Source organism: Triturus cristatus, chromosome 9 (assembly GCF_964204655.1).
Source record: "Triturus cristatus chromosome 9, aTriCri1.1, whole genome shotgun sequence".
Taxonomy (NCBI): Eukaryota; Metazoa; Chordata; class Amphibia; order Caudata; family Salamandridae; genus Triturus; species Triturus cristatus.
In genome coordinates, this window is record NC_140592.1 from 1264164573 (window position 1) to 1264185863 (window position 21291).

The following is a 21291-nucleotide window of genomic DNA, read 5'->3' on the forward strand; positions in this document are numbered from 1 at the left end:
GGTGTTAAAGGCACAATCAGGTGAGGTTTGCTCGAGCCCGAGCCACCCACAGGCTTAGATGTCTTCGGAGCCGGGCCCGAGGGCGGGGCTTCTGAAGAGGATTTCCGGTCGCGACTGGGCCCAGCTGGCGGAGTCTTGACCAATGCTTTTTTGGATGGGGCAGGGGCAGGGGGGGTGGTACTCACACGCTGCCCTGGAGTGATGAGGTCATCGGAATCGTCGGCCTCGGACACGATCTCGAGATCTTCGGTGTCGTCTTCGGGAACATCTTGAGCAAAGATGTCCTCCGGTTCTGGAGCTGGTTTGGCCATGATATGGCGTCGAGCTCTTCGGTCCCGGAGGGTCTTCTTCGAACGGAAAGCGGAACAAGCTGGACAGGTGGACTCGTTGTGTTCCGGCGACAGGCAGAGGTTGCAAACCTCGTGGTGGTCACTGTGGGGGAACTTCGCTCCACACTGGGGGCATTTTTTGAAGGGTGTCCTGTCCATCAGCCGCTTCCGGAACCGGTCCGAGTTGATGTCGACGTCGATGGAATGAAGATTAAAGAGTTAAATCGATTGCTGGAAGTTTTCTGCTGGAGCGGAAAAAAGTTCATCCGAACCCAATGGCGGAAAAAAACAATCTGCCGATGGAGTGGATGCCCATGCGCACTGTTGTCCAGGGGAGGAGTCACCAACCTCGTGACCAAAGGCTTCTTCCGAAGACAACAACAACCTGCAATCATCCGAGCCCAACACCAGATGGCGATCTTATCCTCAGTGTGTGATCTGCAGCTCATATGCCTCGAACATATAGTACATTGGAATGAATAGGCTTTTTCAGTAAATTGCAGGTAAGTTACTTTTCTCGCTACTTTTCTAACTCAGCGCTGGATACCTAAATTCAGCATTGGGACATTTCCTGGAAACAGGTAAGTAAATATGTTTTGGTTATTCGCAGGATTTTTAAAGAATATCTTTAGATTTCAAAACTCCACACTCAGAAACTTTCTGGAAGAAAATTGTCAATGTTATACTATGGAGGAAAAACAGGTTCTCGGTTCACAGGTAAGTAATCGTCTGTGGGAGTTCAGGTCTGGGGTTAGACTCGGGGGTCCCCCAGGGTCAGTGATGCACTTTTGTTTCACCCTCAGCGGCACTAGGGCGGCCGGGTGCAGAGTGTTGAGGCCCAATGTTATCCTATGGAGGATAGGGGGCCTCCGGTTGGTGGCTGCTGGCAAGCAGGCCACACAGCTGTGGGAGCAAAGGTCCTAGGGTTTAGGTCAGGGCAAATAGGGAACCAAATTAACACCAAAGGTGCACGCTCAGCGGCACTAGGGCGGCTGGGTGCAGCGTGCTGTTTTTAGGTCGGGTGCCCTGTTTTCAATCAAGAACCTCCGGTTTGCAAAAGCACTGCAGGCAGGGAGACGAAGGACTTCTGGGTGCGACCACCACTTTGAGAGGTAAGTTGGGAAGTTAAGGGTTGGTTAGGCACTGTTGGTTAGGGCACACAAGGCCGTGGGGCGTCGAGTGCAGGGGTGCCTTTTGGGGTCGGATGTTCTTACCAGCTCCAGGTCACGGTCAGGGGGGCCTTCTGAATTTAGGCTGCCGGCGTCAGCTGGAGGCTTGAGGCAGGTCAGGGGTCGCCAACACTCGGGTCAGGATCGTCGGGGGGGGCCACCTTGTGTTTTTCCCCTCGGGCCGGGATCGGCGGGTGCAAAATGGGCTGGATTCGCGGTATCCGGCCGGAGCTAGAAGCTGCAGTTTGAATAAATCCGGTGTTCACGGGAGAAGCAGTCTTGGAAGTCAAGGCAGGCAGGTTCTCCAGCGTTTGAGGTTGCTGGCTGCAGGACACACCAGTATTTCGCATGAGCAGGTTCGAGGGGAGATAAACCGGTAGGGCTGGGGCCAAGTCACTGGGCGTTGTCCTCTTGTTAGCTCGCTGCACGGCTGTTCGGTCCTTCTTCTTATCTTCTTGTTGTCAGGCTGGATCTGAGGAAGCAAGGTTCAAGGTGCCACCTAAATACTAGATTTAGGGGCGTTACAGGTAGGTATGGGCAGGGACCAATGGGTCCCTTCCCTGGGGTGGGTACACCCCCTATCGTGCCACCCTCCAGTGGGAGGGGGGCACGAGCCTGTCCCTGGTTGGCTAGGTCCCCCCATCCTCAAGAGGGCGGGGACTCAGAGTTGTGCTTCACCGCACCTCCCCAACTGAGGGGTGGAGTTGGCAGAGGTGGGCACACCGCTTACCCTCACTTGTTTATCCCGCCGGTTCTCCCGCCCAAAGTGGGGGGTAGAACCAGTGGGACCAGTTGCTGAAAGCAGTCAATGGTCTGGGGAGGCTCACATAGGCGGCATGCCTTTGAAGCTTTCCTTCATGAACCCTGCCCATCCTGGGGAGGAGGCTTGGCACCTCGTCCCAGGATGTGCATGGTTTCAGGCCCCCCGAGAGCAGCAGGCTCTCGACCCAGGGGTCCAGATACGTCTGGTGGTGGCAGCTCAAAAGCAGCCACTCCGCCTGGACACTAGTGGTAGGTCGCTTTTCAGGGGGCATCTATAAGATGCGCTGTGTGTGCATTTTTCGTTAAATCCTACACTGGCATCAGTGTCGGTTTAATGTGCGGAGAAGTTTGATACCAAACTTCCCAGTTTTCAGAGTAGCCATTATGGTGCTGTGGAGTTCGTAATGACAAACTTCCAGCACCATATACTCTTAATGGCAGCACTGCACTTACAATGTTTAAGAATGGACTTAGACACTGTAGGGGTACAGGGCTCATGCACCTGTACCCTAATCACTGGTATAGTGCACCCAGCCAGAGGGGTGATTGATGTATGCCAGGGCAGTGGGTTGTAGGCATGGCACACAGGGATGTGTGCCATATTGACTTCACTTGGTTCTGCACCAAGACATGCAGCCTACAAAGGCAGTGTGTGAGTGTAAAGGTACAGGACCTCTAAGGGTGGCACAATAAGTGCTGGAGCCCTTAGAGACCTTCCGTGTCACAGAGACCTGTGGCCAGAGATGCCAATTGGGTTTCGTTTTCAATGCAGTTTTAGGGAAAGAACATAAGCCCTGGGTACCCGATTGGCAGGAGCCCAGGGCACACTCAGTCAAAGTACATCATAAGTTCAGCAAAAAGTGGGGGCATACCAGGCAAGCAAGATGGCACTTTCTCATACCTGCCACTACTGAAATCCTAGGCTATCCCCTTCAAGGTGCAGATGCTGTCCGCCCGGCACCCCCAGTGTTGTGGCAGCTGGAAATGGAGATTTCATTGCACAGCATGTATGTATCAACGTGCCCAAGGGGCCAGGAGGATGCGTAATGCTAGCAGCTCAAGAAGCCTCAGAACCAACCTCACCAAGACCAATCGAGTCAAAGATTTTAGGATCATTGCCTAAATGTCCCAGGATTCTTGCAGGGGTGACAAGTCCTTCAACACCACTGTCTCTAAGATGGCCCCTTTAGAAGGGAATTCTCTGGGTAGGCATCAGATGGGATTTCCGTTCACTGATGGAAAGACCAAGGGATGAAAGCAGGGTGATCTTCATTCAGAGATGGACTGTGACTGACTGAGGCGAGCCCACCTTAAGCAGCCAGTCATAGGTATGGAAATACATGTACCTCACACCTGCGAAGAACCGCCACCACGGTTATCTTTGTAAACACCGAAGGGGTGAGGCTGAAGGACAGAAGAGCAAAATGGAACTGCTTTGGCCCAACCATAAACCAAAGGCAGCATGTGTGGGACTGCAAGACAGCCACGAGAAAGCACACATCCTGCAAGCCCAAAGATAGCACCCAATCTCCAGGGTGCAGGGCTAAAGAACCTGGGCCAGCGTGAGCATTCTGAATGTGTCCTTCCTTGGCATTCAGGACCATGGTGAAGAATCGGACTGAGCTCGCCATCCTTCCTGGACACCAGGAAGTACCTTTCTGACTCCAGCACCCTCTCTTTGGCCCCTTGGCCTAAAGGGATCTGACTTGCTGGAGAGAGATGGTGGTATGTTTTTCAAAACTGGACTAAGGAGAGGTAGAATACCAGGAAAGGGGTGGGGAGGCTGGTGAGGGACAATGATGTGAACGGCAGGGCATATATTTTTAGAACAATTTGTGGCACCCATCAATCTGAAGCTGTGTATTTCTAGCTGTGTAGAAAAAAAAAAAATCAAAGCCTGTCCCTTATCGACTGCACATTGTCTTGAAGAACAAGTTGCTTACCTTCAGTAATTTCTCTTCAAGAGACTCAATCTTAACGCAGATTCCCCACCTTTTGAATATTCCTCATGTGTCAGAAGCAGTTTTGAGCAGTGCCTCTGTGTGCAGGTAGGTGCCGCTTTGGGGCTCCACACGAATGCCGGTCTGCTCCAGCAATGATGTGCAGAGCCTCTAAAGGAGCCACTCCTGGGCCTAGATGTCAGTTGCTTTCAAGAGGGTCTGCGTGCCGAGATGGAGAGCCCCAAAAGCAACTTGGTTGTGACCAATGTGCAGATTACTTGGGATCTTAGTAAAGAAGAGAGTCTGGTGCACGGAAAGGGCAGGATGGGAGGGTCGTGTGGAATCTGCAGTTAGATAAAGTCTATACCAGAAAAAGCATTACCAAAGGTAAGTAACTTCATATTGAGACTTCTAACTGCAGACTCTTCACCTTTAAAATAGGAACCAAAGCATTCTCTATTTGCAGGTGGGTCTGTGAATGGACTCCTACCAAAAAGTTCATGATCACTGAGCAGGCGACAAACCCCTCTTGGTGAACCTGGCTGTTCAGACAGTAGCGCTGCCCACATAACTGCCTGGCAGATGTCACTGTCAGAATCAGTGCGAGTCAAAGCAGAAGTACCAGCTTTTTCCCTGCTGGAAGGAGTTCACAGTGCTTCAGGAGGCAGCTTCTTGACAAATGTGTAGCAGATCTGTGTGGGAACTTCCTTGTGGAGTTGGGATGGCAAACACAGGTTGTGGTTTGATGGAAAACGGGTCTGGCCTTGCTAGAGGTCATAGTGTCATGAACTTGGAGAACACAATGGTACCCTGTCCTCCGGCATCGAAATCTGCATAAGCACCACATCAGAGGAGTCGGAACAAGAGCAAGAGGAGGCCCAGTGGTGGATCCGGAGGGTTCAACTGGTGCAGACGGCGAAACTGCCGGTGGTATTGTATCATATGAAGTGCCTCTTGAATCCTTAGGGCGCAGGTGCACCAGAGATAGTTGAAAGGAATCCCAACATTAGGAGCATGGCCTCACTTAACTCTTGGATCTGGCTCGGTGTCGCTATGGCAGTGGAAAACTCTGATAGTGCTGGGACAAGTTGCGGGATAGGCTCAGAAGTCAAAAAGGCTTAGGGAGCTAGATTGTGACACACTCACACCTTGATAGGAGTACAAGCATGGCGAGAAGAGTCCTGATTGAATTTTTAATGATTTTTCTTCGACTTACTCGAAGATTCTGGAACACAATTATGAACGATCTCTGGATTGATTCCTTTAACTTCTGGACTGGGAATGGGACAGAGACCGACCTTAGGATAGTAGATCGCCATCTGGTGTTGGAATCGGATGCTTGCAGGTTGTTGTTGTCTTCGGAAGAAGTCTTTGGTCACGAGATAGGTGACTCCTCCCTTGGACGACAGTGCGCATGGGCATCAACTCCATCGTTAGATTGTTGTTCGCCATGATGGGAAATGATGGAGTTTGTAGAAAAGAGAGAGAGAGATGTCCATGTGTGTTGTCTAAGTAAGACAGTGCTGGAACAGATACAGGTCTCGGGGAGGTGGGTGGGTGTGTGTGTCTCTGCAGCTCTACATGCCAAGAACAGATGCATACTGGTAAGTAGCATATTCCGTTCGAGGCATATGAGCTGCAGATCACACACTTAGCATAGACTGTATAGCAGTATCTCCCCTAGCAGTGGTCACCTGTATCGGTTGCAGTAGTTTGAAAGAGTTTTAAGAACAGCTTGGCCTACAGAAGCTTGTTGCTTGGCTTGCACGTCAACACAATAGTGTTTAGTGAAGGTGTGTGTTGTAGACCATGTCGCTGCCTTACAAATGTCTTCTAGGGGAATGTTCCCTAAGAATGCCATGGAAGCCCCTAGTTTGCGTGTTGAGTGCACTCTAGGGGGAATTGTTAACGTGCGCTTGGCTTTTTGGTAGCATATTTGGATACATTAACGATCCATCTTGCAATCCCAGCTTTGGAGATGGGATTACCCTTATGCGGTGGAGAGAAAGCTACAAACAATTGTTTTGCGAAAGGATTTAGTCCTGTCAATGTAATATAGTAGAGCTCTTTTGACATTTAGGGTGTGAAGAGCTCTCTCTGCTACGGAGTCCGGGTTTTAAAAAAACACTGGTCGCTCCACAGATTGATTAGGATGAATTGCAGAGATGACTTTAGGCAGGAATTTTGGGTTTGTTCTGAGAACCACTTTGTTACGATGTAATTGTAAGAATGGTTCTTGTATGGTTAAAGCCTGGATCTCACTTACCCTCCTGAGAGAGGTGATTGCAATAAGGAAAGCAACTTTGCATGTGAGGAACTGAAGTACACATTTATGCAGAGGTTTAAATGGAGGTCCCATGAGTCTAGTAAGCACAATGTTGAGATTCCACACTGGAGAGGGTGGTAATCTGGGAGGTATGATTCGTTTAAGGCCCTCCATGAAGGCTTTAATTGCTGGGACCCTGAAAAGTGACAAGTGTTGTCTGTTTTGCAGATAAGCAGCAAGTGCTGCTAGATGTAAACGTATGGCTGAGTATGCTAGATTACATCTTTGCAAATGTAGTAAGTAGCAAATGATGTTCTGGATGGACGCATCCAGTGGATCGATATGATTGCTAGTGCAGTAAATGGCGAATCTTTTCCACTTTGCTGCATAGCAAGCTCTGGTGGTAGGGCGCCTGGCCTCTTTAATGATATTCATACAGTCCGGTGGAAGTTTAAGGTAACCGAACTCTAGGACTTCAGGAGTCAGATCGCGAGATTCAGTTGAGTTGGATTGGGGTGCCTTATCTCTCCATGGTTCTGCGTTAGTAGTGATGGGGAGAGGCGTAGTTTTTAGTGTGAGACTAGTGAGTTCCAACAGTGTTGTGAACCACGGTTGGCGTGTCCATGTGGGAGCCACTAGGATCATTTTTAGAGACTGTTATCGGAGCTTGCGTACCACTAGTGGAATCAGTGGGAGTGGCGGAAAAGCGTACGCAAATCTGCCTGACCAGTTCATCCACATCGCATTGCCCTTGGACAGCGGGTGTGGAAACCTCGCGGCGAAGGTTGGGTATTTTGCGTTTTCATGTTTGGCGAACAGGTCTATGTCTGGTTGGCCCCACATCTAGAAAAATGGTAGAAGAACTTGTGGATAATTCCCATTTGTGAATTTGTTGGGTCTGTCGACTTAACAGATCCGCAATGTGATTGTGAACTCCTGGAAGGTGTTCTGCGAGGAGGCATATGTTTTGTGGGAGGGCCCACCTCCAAATGTTCTGTGCAAGCTGGAACAGTTGTAGAGAATGTGTGCCTCCTTGTTTTTGTATGTAATACATGGCCGTCATGTTGTCTGTCCGGATCAGGACGGCTTTGTTTTGTACATGGAGTTGGAATGATTTCAGAGCTAGGAATATCGCTAGTAGTTCCAGATGATTGATGTGGAGCACTTTTTGTTGAGTGATCCATTTGCCCTGCGTTGTGTGGTCTAAGAGATGGGCTCCCCACCCTGTGAGTGATGCGTCTGTTGTAAGTACTATCTGTGGAACAGGCTCGAGGAACGGACGCCCTTTGGACTGGTTTGTTGTGTTTCACCACTGTAGAGAGCGATGTGTGCGGCTGTCCACCAACACCAGATCTGTAAGTTGTCCCTGAGCCTGATTCCATTGATGTGCCAGACATTCCTGTAAGGGACCAATCAATCAATCAATCAATCAAAGCATTTATATAGCGCACTACTCACCCAGAGGGTCTCAAGGCGCTGGGGGAGGGGGGTCCGCTACTGCTCGAACAGCCAGGTCTTGAGTTGCTTCCTGAAGGCGAGGTGGTCCTGGGTCAGGCAGAGGTGGGTCGGGAGGGAGTTCCATGTCTTGGCGGCGAGGTAGGAGAAGGACCGTCCCCCTGTGGTGGCTCTTCGGATGCGGGGGACGGCGGCGAGGGCGTGGCCGGTCGATCGAAGCTGGCGTTTGGGAGCGTAGAAGTTGAGGCGGCTGTTGAGGTATCCTGGGCCTTGGTTGTGTAGGGCTTTGTGTGCGTGGGTGAGGAGTCGGAAGGTGATTCTCTTGTTGACCGGGAGCCAGTGCAGGTCTCTCAGGTGTCCGGAGATGTGGCTGCGACGGGGGATGTCCAGGATGAGTCGTGCTGAGGCGTTCTGGATTCGCTGGAGTCTCTTCTGGAGTTTGGCAGTGGTTCCGGCGTAGAGGGAGTTGCCGTAGTCCAGACGGCTGGTGACGAGGGCCTGGGTGACCGTCTTCCTGGTCTCGGTGGGGATCCACCGGAAGATCTTACGTAGCATGCGCAGGATGTTGAAGCACGACGAGGAGACGGCGTTGACTTGTCTGGTCATGGAGAGGGAGGAGTCCAGGATGAAGCCCAGGTTGCGTGCGTGGTCTGTTGGTTTGGGTGCGCTGCCTAGGGCGGGGGGCCACCAGGAGTCGTCCCAGGCGGAGGGTGAGGATCCCAGGATGAGGACTTCCGTCTTGTCCGAGTTCAGTTTCAGGCAGCTGTTCTTCATCCATTCGGCTACTTCTTTCATCCCTTCGTGAAGGTTGGCTCTGGCGGTGGCGGGGTCGTTGGTGAGGGAGAGAATCAGCTGGGTGTCGTCGGCGTAGGAGATGATGTTGAGGTTGTGCTGGCGTGCGATGTCTGCGAGGGGGCTCATGTAGACGTTGAAGAGGGTTGGACTGAGCGAGGAGCCTTGAGGAACGCCGCAGATGACTTCGGTGGCTTCAGATCTGAACGGGGGGAGGCGGACTCTCTGTGTCCTTCCGGCGAGGAAGGAGATGATCCACTCCAGTGCCTTCTCCTGGATTCCGACGTTGCTGAGTCGCTGCACTAGTGTACGGTGGCAGACAGTGTCGAAGGCTGCGGAGAGGTCTAGGAGGATGAGGGCTGCTGTTTCTCCGTTGTCAAGCAGTGCTCGGATGTCATCGGTGGCTGCGATCAGGGCGGTCTCGGTGCTGTGGTTGGCCCGGAAGCCAGACTGCGAGAGGTCGAGGGAACCGTTCGTCTCGAGGAAGGCGGCCAGCTGCTTGTTGACGGCCTTCTCGATGACTTTTGCAGGAAACGGGAGCAGCGAGATGGGGCGGTAGTTCTTGAGGTCGGTGGGGTCGGCTGATGGCTTCTTTAGTAGAGCGCCGAGTTCGGCGTGCTTCCAGCTCTCCGGGAAGGTAGCGGTGTCGAAGGAGGTGTTGATGATGTCCCGCAGGTGGGGTGCGATGACAGCGTCGGCCTTGTTGAAGACGTGGTGAGGGCAGGGGTCGGTAGGAGATCCGGAGTGGATGGAGTTCATCGTGCGGACGGTGTCTTCGGTGCTGATCGGGGTCCAGGCGTGGAGGGTGGTGGTGGGGGGCGGTGGTTCGGTCGTGGCCTGCGTCGGTTGAGTGCTGAAGCTGTTGTGTATGTCCGCGATCTTGTTGTGGAAGTAGGAGGCGAGGGAGTTGCAGAGGTCTTGCGAAGGGGTGATGTCGTTGTTTCCGGCGTTGGGATTGGAGAGCTCTTTAACGATGTTGAAGAGTTCCTTGCTGTTGTGTGCGTTGTTGTCCAGTCGTTCCTTGAATGCGGTTTTCTTGGTGGCGTGGATGAGTTGGTGGTGCTTTCGGGTGGCGAGCTTGAGGGCCGTCATGTTGTCCGGTGTTGGGTCTCTGCGCCATGTTCTCTCGAGGGCTCGGCAGTTCTTCTTGGAGCTCTTGAGCTCGTCGGTGAACCATGGGGCTTTCTTGCTGCCGGGTCTGCTAGGCGGGGTCTTCAGAGGGGCGAGGTCATCTGCGCAGTTGCTGATCCACTTCGCGAGGTTGGTGGCCGCCTGGCTTGGGTTCGTTGCGCTGGTGGGAGGGTTCATGCTCAGGGAGGTCACGAGCTGGTCGGCTGTGATCTTGTTCCAGCTTCTGCGTGCAACCTGTTGCTGGTGGTGGTGGTGGTTCGTGGTCCTTCTGAAGCTGAAGTGGACGCAGCTGTGGTCCGTCCAGTGGAGTCCGGTGGCGTGGCTGAAGGCGATGTCCTTGCTGGATGAGAAGACTGGGTCGAGTGTGTGTACGGCGTAGTGGGTGGGGGTGGTGACCAGCTGCTTGAGTCCCAGGTTAGCGAGGTTGTCCAGCAGGGTGGTGGTGTTGCGGTCGTTGTTGTTCTCCAGGTGGAAGTTGAGGTCCCCGAGGAGGATGTAGTCAGCGGAGAGGAGAGCGTGCGGGCTGATGAAGTCGGCGATGTCTTCGCTGAATTGTGTGCGTGGTCCCGGGGGTCTGTAGATGAGGGTGCCTCTGAGGGTGGTCTTGGGGTTGATGTGGACCTGGAAGTGCAGGTGCTCGGCGGGTGCGAGGGTGTCGTCGGTGTTGGTCGTGATGCGGATGGTGTTCCTGTGGATGATGGCGATGCCTCCTCCGGTCTGGTTGATGCGGTCCCTTCGGATGATCTTGTAGCCGTCTGGGATGGCGATGTCGGGCGCTGAAGAGGCGTTCATCCAGGTTTCCGTGAGGAAGGCGACGTCTGGTGAGGTTGTGTCGAGCAGGTTCCAGAGCTCGATGGCGTGTCTGTGGACGGAGCGGGTGTTGAGCAGGATGCATTTCAGGTGGCTGCTGCTGTTGCTCGTCTTGGTCTTGGTTGGTGCTGGTCCGGATGCAGGTGAACTTGCAGGCGTTGCAGCAGAAGGGTCCGTGGGTGCGTCTCGGGGTGGCTCGGTAGCATCCTGGGATTCGGCCGGCTTTGAGTGCGTTGAGGGTGGCGGCGTCGTACGTCCGGCGGGTGGGCTGGGGTCTGCGGGGGCCAGGGGTCCTGGCACTGGGCGCGGGCCAGGCACGGACGGGCGCAGACGGGCTTACCTTTGGCGCACCTTCGGCGCTCAGTCGGCGATCCCGCTGCGCGCGTCCGCTGCGCGGTCGCTCTGGGGGCGTCATAAGAAGGGGGACGAGAGGGCGGGTCAGCTGGGCGGCGGGAGCGGCTCAGCCAATGGGCCGGTGGTGGGCGGGGCCTGTGGCGAGCTGCAGTGGGAAACTGGCGAGCGGGCGGCTCTGCGGCAAGGCTGGCAGGCAGGAGCAGGAGGCGGCAGGAGGAGCAAGGGGGTGACCCGGCCTGGTGAGAGACGCATTTGAAGTCTAGCGTGAGGTACGATGAAAACGCAAGATGCCATCATGCCTATGAGTTGCATGAACACTCTGGCTTGGAGAGAGTGTTGGATTTGAAATCTGGTGATGAGAGCTTGTATACTGGCTATCCTGGCTGGGCTGGGATACGCTAGAGCTGTGGAAGTATTTATTGTGGCCCCCAGATATTGATGTACATGAGAGGGCTGAAGGTGCGACTTGGTATAGTTGATTGTGAACCCCAAGTTGTGCAGTGTTTGGATGGTTTGATGAGTGTGTTGGATACACTGGTTGAACGATCTGGCTTTTATTAGCCAGTCGTCCAGATACGGGAAGACATGGATCTGTTGTCTTCGTAGTTGTGCTGCTACTACTGCAAGGCACTTGGTAAACACTCTTGGAGCAGTGGTGACGCCGAATGGAAGAACTTTGAACTGATAGTGTTGTCTGTCCAGTACGAACCTTAGATACTTCCTGTGAGCAGGATGTATGGGAATGTGGAAGTAGGCGTCCTTGAGATCTAGTGTGGCAAGAAGTCTCCTTGTTGTAGTAGTGGAAGCACCTGTTGGAGAGTGATCATGTGAAAATGATCCGAGTGTATGTACTGATTGAGGGGTCGGAGGATGAGAATTGGCTGTAGGGTCCCGTCCTTTTTGGGGATCAGGAAATACAGGGAGGAAACCCCTGTTCCCTGGTGTAGTAAAGGGACTGGCTCTATGGTGTGCTTTTGAAGCAGTGAGAGAACCTCTTGTTTCAAAAGTGTAGGATGGTCTGCGGACAATGGACGCTGTCTGGGTGGTATGTTTGAGGGGGTAGCTAAGTTCTAGGCAGTAACCATATTGGATAATTTGTCTCACCCACCTGTCTGTTGTGATGGAGTTCCAGACAGGTAGGAACTGTGTTAATCTTCCCCCAACCGGAGTGGAATGGTCTGGGGGTGGGGGGGGAGTGGAGGGAAGTCACTGTTTAGCAGCAGGGGAGGTACGAGTGTTGTGGTTACCTCGGCCTCTCCCTTGATTGTTGTTCCCTCCGTAACCTCCTCTAAAATATCCTCTATTGGGGAGGTTTGGGTGGTGTTTTTAAAGGAAGATGAGCTATCTGTGACCACGTTCTTGGAGGCTCCTCTATAAAAGGAGCAATGCAAGGAGCCACGCGTTTGCGGAGACTGCAACGCTCCCATGGACTTCGCAGTCTATCTTTTTTCATTTTTTCAAGAGCAGTGTCCACAGCCGGCCCAAAAAGTTGGTTTTGTTTGAACGGCTGATTTAGAATGGTTGTTGGGACCTCCTGCTTGAAGCCTGAAATGCGCAGCCAGGCATGTCGTCTGAGCAGTATACTAGTATTAATAGACCTAGCGGCAGTGTCTGCTGCATCAAGGGCACATTTAATTGATGCGTTGGTGATTAGTTTGCCCTCATGGATTAGGTCATTTGCTTGAGTTTTATACTGGTCAGGCAAATGCTGTAATAGGGTTTCCAGCTGGTCATAATGGGCCCTATCATATCTAGTCAGCAGTGCTTGAGTGTTGGCTATGCGCCAGTGATTGGCCGCCTGCGCAGCTACCCTCTTGCCAGATGGGTCAAGTAATTTAGATTCTTTATCAGGGAGCGGTGCGTCCCCTGAGGTTTGTGAATTAGCTCGCTTTCTAGCATCGGACACTACTAATGAATCTAGAGGCAGCTGACCTTTGATGTACGCAGGATCGTCAGGGGCAGGTCTATATTTCATATCGATCCTAGGATTAAGAATCCTGGCCCGTACAGGATCTTTAAATATGTCAAGAGCATGCTTAATGACCCCTTTTAATCATTGGCAATATTTGTACAGTTTTATTGGACTGTTCAAATGTGTCTGGAAGAAAATCCTCCTCTGGTGTGTCTGAGTGCATGTGCACCCCATGAAATACAGCAGCCCTATTGAGGAGTTGTCCAAACCCAATATCATCTGGAGGAGATGGTTTTGTTGGGTATGGTTGGGGGCTTGGGAGGTCTGGGGATCTATTGGATCATTGCAATCCCAATCGTCTTATGGTGGGTCATCTGGATCTGTGAACGGGTCATTAGGGTCACTACCCACCCCATGGTCATCATCATCATCGTCTGGAGGTGGTGGTGTGGTGGAGAAGTTACAGGCTGAGGCGGTGTAACAGGTTTGGGGAGAGGAGGTGTGTTAGATGGAAGGACAGGAAAAGGAGGCATAGGTGATGTGGCACAGTCCTTCACAGGCACTGGAGGGGTTTGTGCTGTGTCCAATTTCCTCTTCTTGCATGGCACAGCTGTGACATGTCCTGTTTTAGGGTTGATATAGATCTTTTTCTGTTTAGGATCAACAGGATCCGGATGAAAAAGTTCCTCCTCCTCAATAACAGCTTTCGGCGCCAATTTTTTCAGTTCTGAGCGGGGCTTTTGGGGAGTGTTATGCTCTTTGGCCTTCGGAGGATTATCCACAGGCTTCAATGTGTTCGAGGCCGGTTTGCCTTTGGAAGTGGAAGGAATCGGAGCAGATTTCGGAGCAGAGTGTTCTTTTGGCTTCGGTGCCAAAGGTGCCAGTGGGACTAGTACATGCAGTTTGCTCGGTCCCGAGCTACCAGAAAGCTTGTCTTTTTCTTCGGAGCCGGGTCAGGAGGCAGGGCTTCTGAAGTGTGCTTTTGGTCGCGACTGGGGCCAACAGGCGAAGTCTTGACCGGTTCCTTCTGCTTTGGTCTGGGGGTTGGGGTAGGGGCAGTAGTACTCACTCGTTGCCCAGGAGTGATGGGGTCATCTGAGTCTTCTGCCTCGGGCACTATTTGGAGATCTTCGGAATCTTCTTCTGGGACATCTGGGCCTTCGTCGAAGATGTCCACCGGTTCCAGAGCTGATCTCTGCACCATGACGTGTCGTTGAGCTCGACGATCTCGAATGGTCTTCTTTAATCGAAAGGAGGCGCAGGCTGAGCAGCTGGACTCGTCGTGATCTGGCGAGAGGCACAGGTTACAGACGTTGTGATGGTCACTGTGTGGAAATTTTGCTCCAAACTGGGGGCATTATTTGAAAGGCGTCCTTTCCATGAGCCGTAGGCCTTAGGGCGTCGATAGGCCCAGCGGTCCGTGTCGACGACTGGAATCGAACCGATGAAAGGTGCATTGAGATTTCGATATGTCTAGTCAATCGGAAAAGTTTGTGAAAGTTTTGCGCGTCGAAAAGTTTGAAACTAAAGTTTTGAACCGGTGCGCAAAAATTGCATCCGAACCCAATGGCGAAAAAAAACAATCTGAGGATGGAGTCGATGCCCATGCGCACTATTGTCCAAGGGAGGAGTCACCTATCTCGTGACTATAAAGACTTCTTCCAAGACAACAACAAGGTGCAAGCATCCGAGCCCAACACCAGATTGCGATCTAATGCGAAGTGTGCGATCTGCAGCTCATATGCCTCGAACATACTCTTTTGCCTAATATGTCAATGTGCTACAACACCTTGGCCAGTGGAATAGAAGGGAGCGCGTTTACATTAATCTTGCTTGTGGACAAACTTTACAGGGCATATGCTGGGGGAGAAAGGCCAGCTCTCCAAGGACTTCCCTGGCAATACGTTGAAGGCAAATTATCTGCCTCAAACTGATTATCTCATAAATGCTAAATATCTACCAAGCAGTTTTGCTCACTTGCCCATTCTGCTACACTTTGCTTTACCATACATTTATTCTGGCAACTCAACCCAAGTATTACCATGGTTCACGAACAGGCCCCACTTCTACATGCACAGGCTCATACGTACCTCAGCCCATGCTTTCAATACTGCTAGGGTCTCCATGGTGGACGTGCTCTCGTTGTACAGCTGGTTCCGGCCTTCTTTGCCAGCTTGCACTTTGATCAGGGAGGATACCAGGAGCTGATGCACCCTTCGAAGGTCATTGAGGTCGCTCACCACACCGCTGGTGATCCAGGCACTGCAAACCTAACAAACAGGGAGGCGCGTGCTCCTTCAATTTCATTTTTTCACCAAATTGACACGTGAATATTAAAACAGTCCTGGTGCTCTCAACTAGTGAATATGCTACTTACCAGTATGCATCTGTTCTTGGCATGTAGGGCTGCTGACATTCATATCTGTGCATAGATCGCCGCCTAGTGTTGGGTCCGGATGTTTGCACGTTGTTGTCCTGGAAGAGTCTTCGAAGTATCCTTGGATAGGTGACTCCTCCCCTGGACTACAGTGCGCATGGGCATCCTCTCCATCCTCAGATTGTTTTTCGCCATTGTGGCAGTGATGGAGTAGATACAGAAAGTGATGACCATGCTTGCAATAATTCTGAGAGCTGCAGCTGCGACAGGCGCCGGGGAGGAGGGAGGGCGATATGAATGTCAGCAGCCCTACATGCCAAGAACAGATGCATACTGGTAAGTAGCATATTCAGTTCGAGGCATGTGGGCTGCTGAATTCATATCTGTGCATAGAATACATAGCAGTGCCCTCTATTGGCGGCGGCTACCCGTGCCAGCTGCAGCGGTCTGAAAAAGTGTTTTGAGAACAGCCTGTCCTACAGCTGCCTGCTGTTTTGACTGCACATCTACGCAATAGTGTTTTGTAAATGTGTGTGTAGTGGACCATGTGGCTGCTCTGCATATATCATGCAGGGGAATGTTTCCTAGGAAGGCCATGGAAGCCCCCAACTTGCGTGTTGAGTGGGCTCGTGGTGGAATAGTTAATGTGCGTTTTGCCTTTTGATAACAGATTTGAATACACTTAACTATCCATCTGGCTATCCCTGCTTTGGAGATGGCGTTACCTTTGTGGTGTGGGGCAAAGGCAACGAACAGTTGTTTTGTCTTCCTGAAGGGTTTAGTCCTGTCGATGTAGTACATGAGGGCCCTCCGTACATCTAGTGTATGTAATGCCCTCTCTGCAACAGTTTGTGGGTTTTGGAAGAAAACGGGCAGTTCAATAGTCTGGTTCATGTGGAACTGCGATATTACCTTGGGCATGAATTTGGGGTTGGTACGTAGTACGACCCTGTTGGCGTGAACCTGAATAAATGGCTCTTGAACGGTTAGTGCCTGGAGTTCACTAACTCTTCTTAGGGAAGTGATCGCTACCAGGAAGGCTACTTTCCAGGTAAGGAATTGAATCTCGCATGAGTGTAGAGGTTCAAAGGGTGGACCCATCAGGCGTGTGAGGACCAAGTTGAGGTTCCACATTGGAGCCGGTGGGTGACTAGGTGGAATGACTCGTTTGAGTCCTTCCAAGAATGCTTTGATGGCAGGCACTCTGAAGAGAGAGAGGTGCTGCCTGGTTTGCAGATAGGCTGATATTGCGGTCAAATGGACCCGTATAGAGGTGTACGCCAGATTGCATCGGTATAGGTGTAAGAGGTAACATATGATGTTGTGGATGGATGCGTCCAGCGGGTTAATGTCATTATTACCGCAATAAATGACGAACCGTTTCCATTTGGCTGCATAGCAAGCTCTTGTAGTGGGTCTCCTGGCCTCCTTGATGATGTCCATACAGTCAGGTGGCAGATTGAGATAGCCAAACTCTAGGACTTCAGGAGCCAGATCGCCAGGTTCAGCTGTTGCGGATCTGGGTGCTGAACCTCTCCATGGTTCTGCGTCAAATGCGCGGGTTTGATCCGCAGCCTTTGATGCGGTACCACGGAAAGTTCGAGGAAGGTGGTGTACCACGGCTGGCGTGCCCACGTGGGAGCAACTAGGACGAGTGTCAGGGAGTGTTGTCGGAGTTTGCGAGCCACCAGCGGTATCAACGGTGCTGGAGGAAAAGCGTACGCAAATTTGCCGGACCAGTTCATCCATATCGCATTGCCCTGCGACTGCGGGTGTGGGAATCTGGCGGCGAAGCTTTGGCATTTTGCGTTTTCGCTTGTCGCGAATAGGTCTATTTCTGGGTGACCCCACTGCTGGAAGTACGGTTGGAGTACCGATGGGTGTAACTCCCACTCGTGCATCTGGTGGCTGTGTCTGCTGAGCAGATCCGCCATCTGGTTGTCCTTGCCGGGGAGGTGTTCCGCCATGAGGAACATGTTCCTCTGAATGGCCCACTTCCACATGCTCTGAGCCAGATGAGACAACTGTGGAGAGTGTGTCCCTCCCTGCTTCTGTATGTAGTACATTGCGGTCATGTTGTCCGTCCGGATCAACACGACCTTGTTGCACAGATGTACTTTGAAAGCCTTCATGGCCAGGAAGATTGCCATCAGTTCCAGAAGGTTGATGTGCATCTTCTTCTGTTGTGTCGTCCATAGTCCCTGCACTGTGTAGTGGAGTACATGAGCTCCCCATCCCTGGAGAGACGCGTCCGCTGTCAGTACTATTTGTGGAACAGGCTCTTGGAACGGTCGGCCCTTGCAAAGGTTTTGTGGATTCCACCAATGCAGAGAGTTGTATGCCCGACCGCTCACCAACACTAGGTCTTTCAACTGTCCTTGAGCCCGATTCCACTGACGTGCTAGGCACTCCTGAAGTGGGCGCATATGTAATCTCGCGTGCGGGACTATGAAGATGCAGGAGGCCATCATGCCTATCAACTGCATAAACACTCGCGCTGGAAGCGAGTGGTTGGGTCTGAACTTGGAGATCAGCGCTTGTATGCCGTTGATCCTCACTAAATTTGGCTGAGCTGTGGCCGCCAGAGTGTCGATAGTCGCACCTAGGTACTGTTGTACGTGTGCGGGCTGGAGATGAGACTTTGGGTAATTTAGTGAGAATCCCAGACTGTGAAGAAGGTGAATGGTACGGGACACGTGGCTTGCACATTGCTGGGCCGATCTCGCTTGAACGAGCCAGTCGTCTAGGTAGGGGTAGACGTGTATGTGCTGTCTCCGTAAATGTGCCGCCACCGTAGCTAGGCACTTTGTGAAAACCCTGGGCGCTGTTGTCACGCCGAAGGGAAGGACTTTGAACTGATAGTGCTGCCCCTGAACAGTGAACCTGAGGTATTTTTTGTGTGAGGGGTGGATGGGTATGTGAAAATACGCATCCTTGAGGTCCAGTGATGCTAGGAAGTCTCCCTGCTGGAGAAGCGGAAGGACTTGCTGTAGAGTGAGCATGTGAAAGTGCTCCGAAAGAATGTACTGGTTCAGGGGTCTCAGGTCTAATATAGGCCTGAGCGACCCGTCCTTTTTTGGAATTAAGAAGTAGAGGGAGTAAACCCCCGTGCCCCGCTCGTGGACGGGTACGACCTCGATAGCGCCTTTTAGAAGCATACTTTCTACCTCTTGCTGTAAGAGCGTCAAGTGCTCTGAAGACATAGGACGGTTTCTTGGTGGTATTGTGGGTGGAGTGGAAGTTAACTCCAGACAGTAACCGTATTTTATAATATCTTTGACCCACCTGTCCGTGGTGATGGAGTTCCACGTGGACAGGAACCGTTGTAGCCTTCCCCCGACAGGTGTTATGTGGTCGGGAGGAAGGGAGAGGGCGTCACTGCTTGTTCTTGGGGGAGGACCTGGTGTTGCCGTAGCCACGTCCTCTGCCCTTGGTACTGGAGCCACGATAGCCACCTCGGGTGTTCTTATCGTAGGTGGTCTGCGTATTACCCTTGTTATATGTTTGTTGTGACCCCTGTCCTCTGCCTGCTCCCTTGTTTCCGGGGCGACGAAAGGAGCCGCTCCGAAAGGACTGAGTTTGTAGGGCGCCCATGGACTTTGCAGTGTCCGTGTCCTTTTTTATCTTCTCGAGGGTGGCGTCAACCTCAGGCCCGAACAAAAAGTCGGGGTTGACAGGCTGATTAAGGATATTGTTTTGTACCTCAGGCTTGAATCCTGAGATACGTAGCCAGGCGTGACGTCGTAGGATGACGCTAGTGTTGATGGCCCTGGCAGCCGTGTCAGCAGCGTCTAGTGCACATTTGATGGCAGCATTTGTGAGTAGCTGTCCCTCTCTGATAAGGATTTCTGCACCTTCTTTGTAGGGGTCAGGGAGGTGTTGAAGGAGTTGCTCCATTGTGTCATAGTGCGCCCTATCGTAGCGAGCGAGGAGCGCCTGAGTGTTAGCTATGCGCCATATGCTTGCAGCTTGTGCGGCAACTCGCTTGCCGGAGGTCTCCAGCACCTTGGACTCCTTGTCCGGGGGAGGAGCGTCACCCGTTGTCTGCGAGTGTGCCCTCTTGCGGGCATTCGCCACAACGATGGAGTCGAGTGGTAATTGTCCTCTGATGTAAGTAGGATCCCCAGGTGCTGATCTGTATTTCTTATCGATCCTGGGGTTTATCACTCGTGCCCTGGTGGGTTCCCTGAAAATGTCAGTGGCTGGCTTAAGGACCCCCTTCAACATTGGCAGAGTCTTTACATGTCTTTCTGAGGATGCAAAGGTGTCCATTAGAAAGTCATCTTCGATGATATCAGAGTGAAGCTGTACATCATGGTTGTTCGCCGCCCGTTCAATCAGAGCGTTGAACGCCGCAGTATCCTCTGTGGGTGACGTTTTTGCCCCATATAGTTGTGGGTCCTGTGCATCAAGAGGTGCACTGGGGTCTGCAGGGTCGCCCCAAGTTTGGTCAGGGTCCTGCTGGTCATCAGGGTCCGTGTCCACATGGTAGGGGACTTGTTCACCCATGTAGTCCTCCAATGCATCCGTGTCGGAGCGTGTGGGGGAGGCCCGGTGTGGATCCTGGTAGGGTGAATGAAAGGGTTCATACAGGAGAGGTTCTGTGTCCACAGGCAGCTTCCTCTTTAGCGGGATCCTGAAAGGTTCCAATGGCGGTTCCGAAGTTATCCTTCGGTCGTGGAGAATCATCCTGCCAGCGTCGGCGTCGATGACGCGTGACGGTGACGGCTCGACAGGCGTAACCGCAGTTTTGGTGGCCTGTGTCCTGAGTTGAAACGCCTTCGGGATTGTGGATGGAGGCAAGCCGAAGGTAATGCTGGTCGGCACCGACGAAACCGCTGGATCGATCGAACCCGACTGGTCCTGGAGGGCAGCCTTGGTTTTGCAGCCTTAGAGGTCGTGGCCCCCGCCAGGGTCGCCGAGGCGGCTGCAGATATCTTCTGCGCCCGTGGTGCATCGAGCCGAGGTGCGGAGATCACCGTCGACGTCTTCGACACGTGAGGTTTCGGTGTCGTCGAGGGGGTGCTGCGAGGCGTAGCAGGCGGGACGGCCCTCGGTGTCGGTGGCGTCGACGCCGGTAACCGAGCAGGTTTTTCGGCGCCGATGGCCTTCTTCCGTTTGTCGACTCCCATGTCGCCCGTCTCGAGTTCGGCACCGAAGTCCCCCTTGGTGCGGTCGGTGCCGACACGGTGCGCCGGCGTCGAAGGTGTTGAAGGCCTCGATCCGACTAGCGCCACTTTCAGTTTCGGTTTCGTAGGAACCTGAGCAGCTTTCGGTTTCGGTTTCGTGGAAGGGAAACCAGCTGGCTTAAGCGGTAATGGCTGCCGCTGAACGTCCGAGGCCGGGCCCGAGGGCGGGGCCGAAGGACTGCGTGAGAGGTCTCGGGTAAGGCCCGAAGGCGATCCCTCGACCGGAGCCATAGTCTGTGGCACTGGTGAATTCTCGGTTTGAACAGGTAGGCCTTGTTCATCATCGGAGCTACTCTCTTCGGCCCCTAAGGCCTCCTCGTCGTCTCCTACCTCGGTGTCGTCTTCACCTCTGTGGAAGAGTGACTCGTCGGCCTCGTCCGATCCGGGTTCTTGGTCGGAAACGGGACTGGAGGGTAAGACTTCTACTTCTTCGACGTCGTCCGCGTCGTCGAAGATGTCAGCTGGGGCCGGTGCCGCGTGCTGCGCTTCGAGCCTCGCCGCTCGACGATTCCGCAGAGTCTTCTTTGAACGGAACCGGGCACAGGCCATACATGTCGACTCGTCGTGGTCCGGCGAAAGGCATTTGTTGCACACCGGATGGACGTCGATGTGTGGGTACTTCGCATTACATACCGGACACCTTTTGAATGGCGTCCTCGATTCCATCGTCGAAGTAGTTGATGGACAGGTAAATGCGAACAAAGTCGGTGCTGGAAGTTAGTAAACTAACAGAGAGTATCGAAAACCGATCGATAAACAGTACCGACGCGAACTAAAGGCCTCGACAAAATTTTTTCCTAACTTG

General features: G+C 52.7%; 1 protein-coding gene across 5 annotated transcripts in view; it reads right to left on the reverse strand.

Annotated features, from left to right (window-relative positions):
- The window catches only part of HEATR5A (HEAT repeat containing 5A), a 399007-nt gene that overhangs the window by 103859 nt on the left and 273857 nt on the right, over positions 1-21291 (reverse strand). For all 5 annotated transcript variants that reach the window (XM_085627402.1, XM_085627405.1, XM_085627403.1 and 2 more), the window contains one exon: positions 15011-15190. In XM_085627402.1, coding sequence (XP_085483528.1) covers positions 15011-15190 — 180 coding nt within the window. The remainder of the gene's footprint in view (positions 1-15010; positions 15191-21291) is intronic.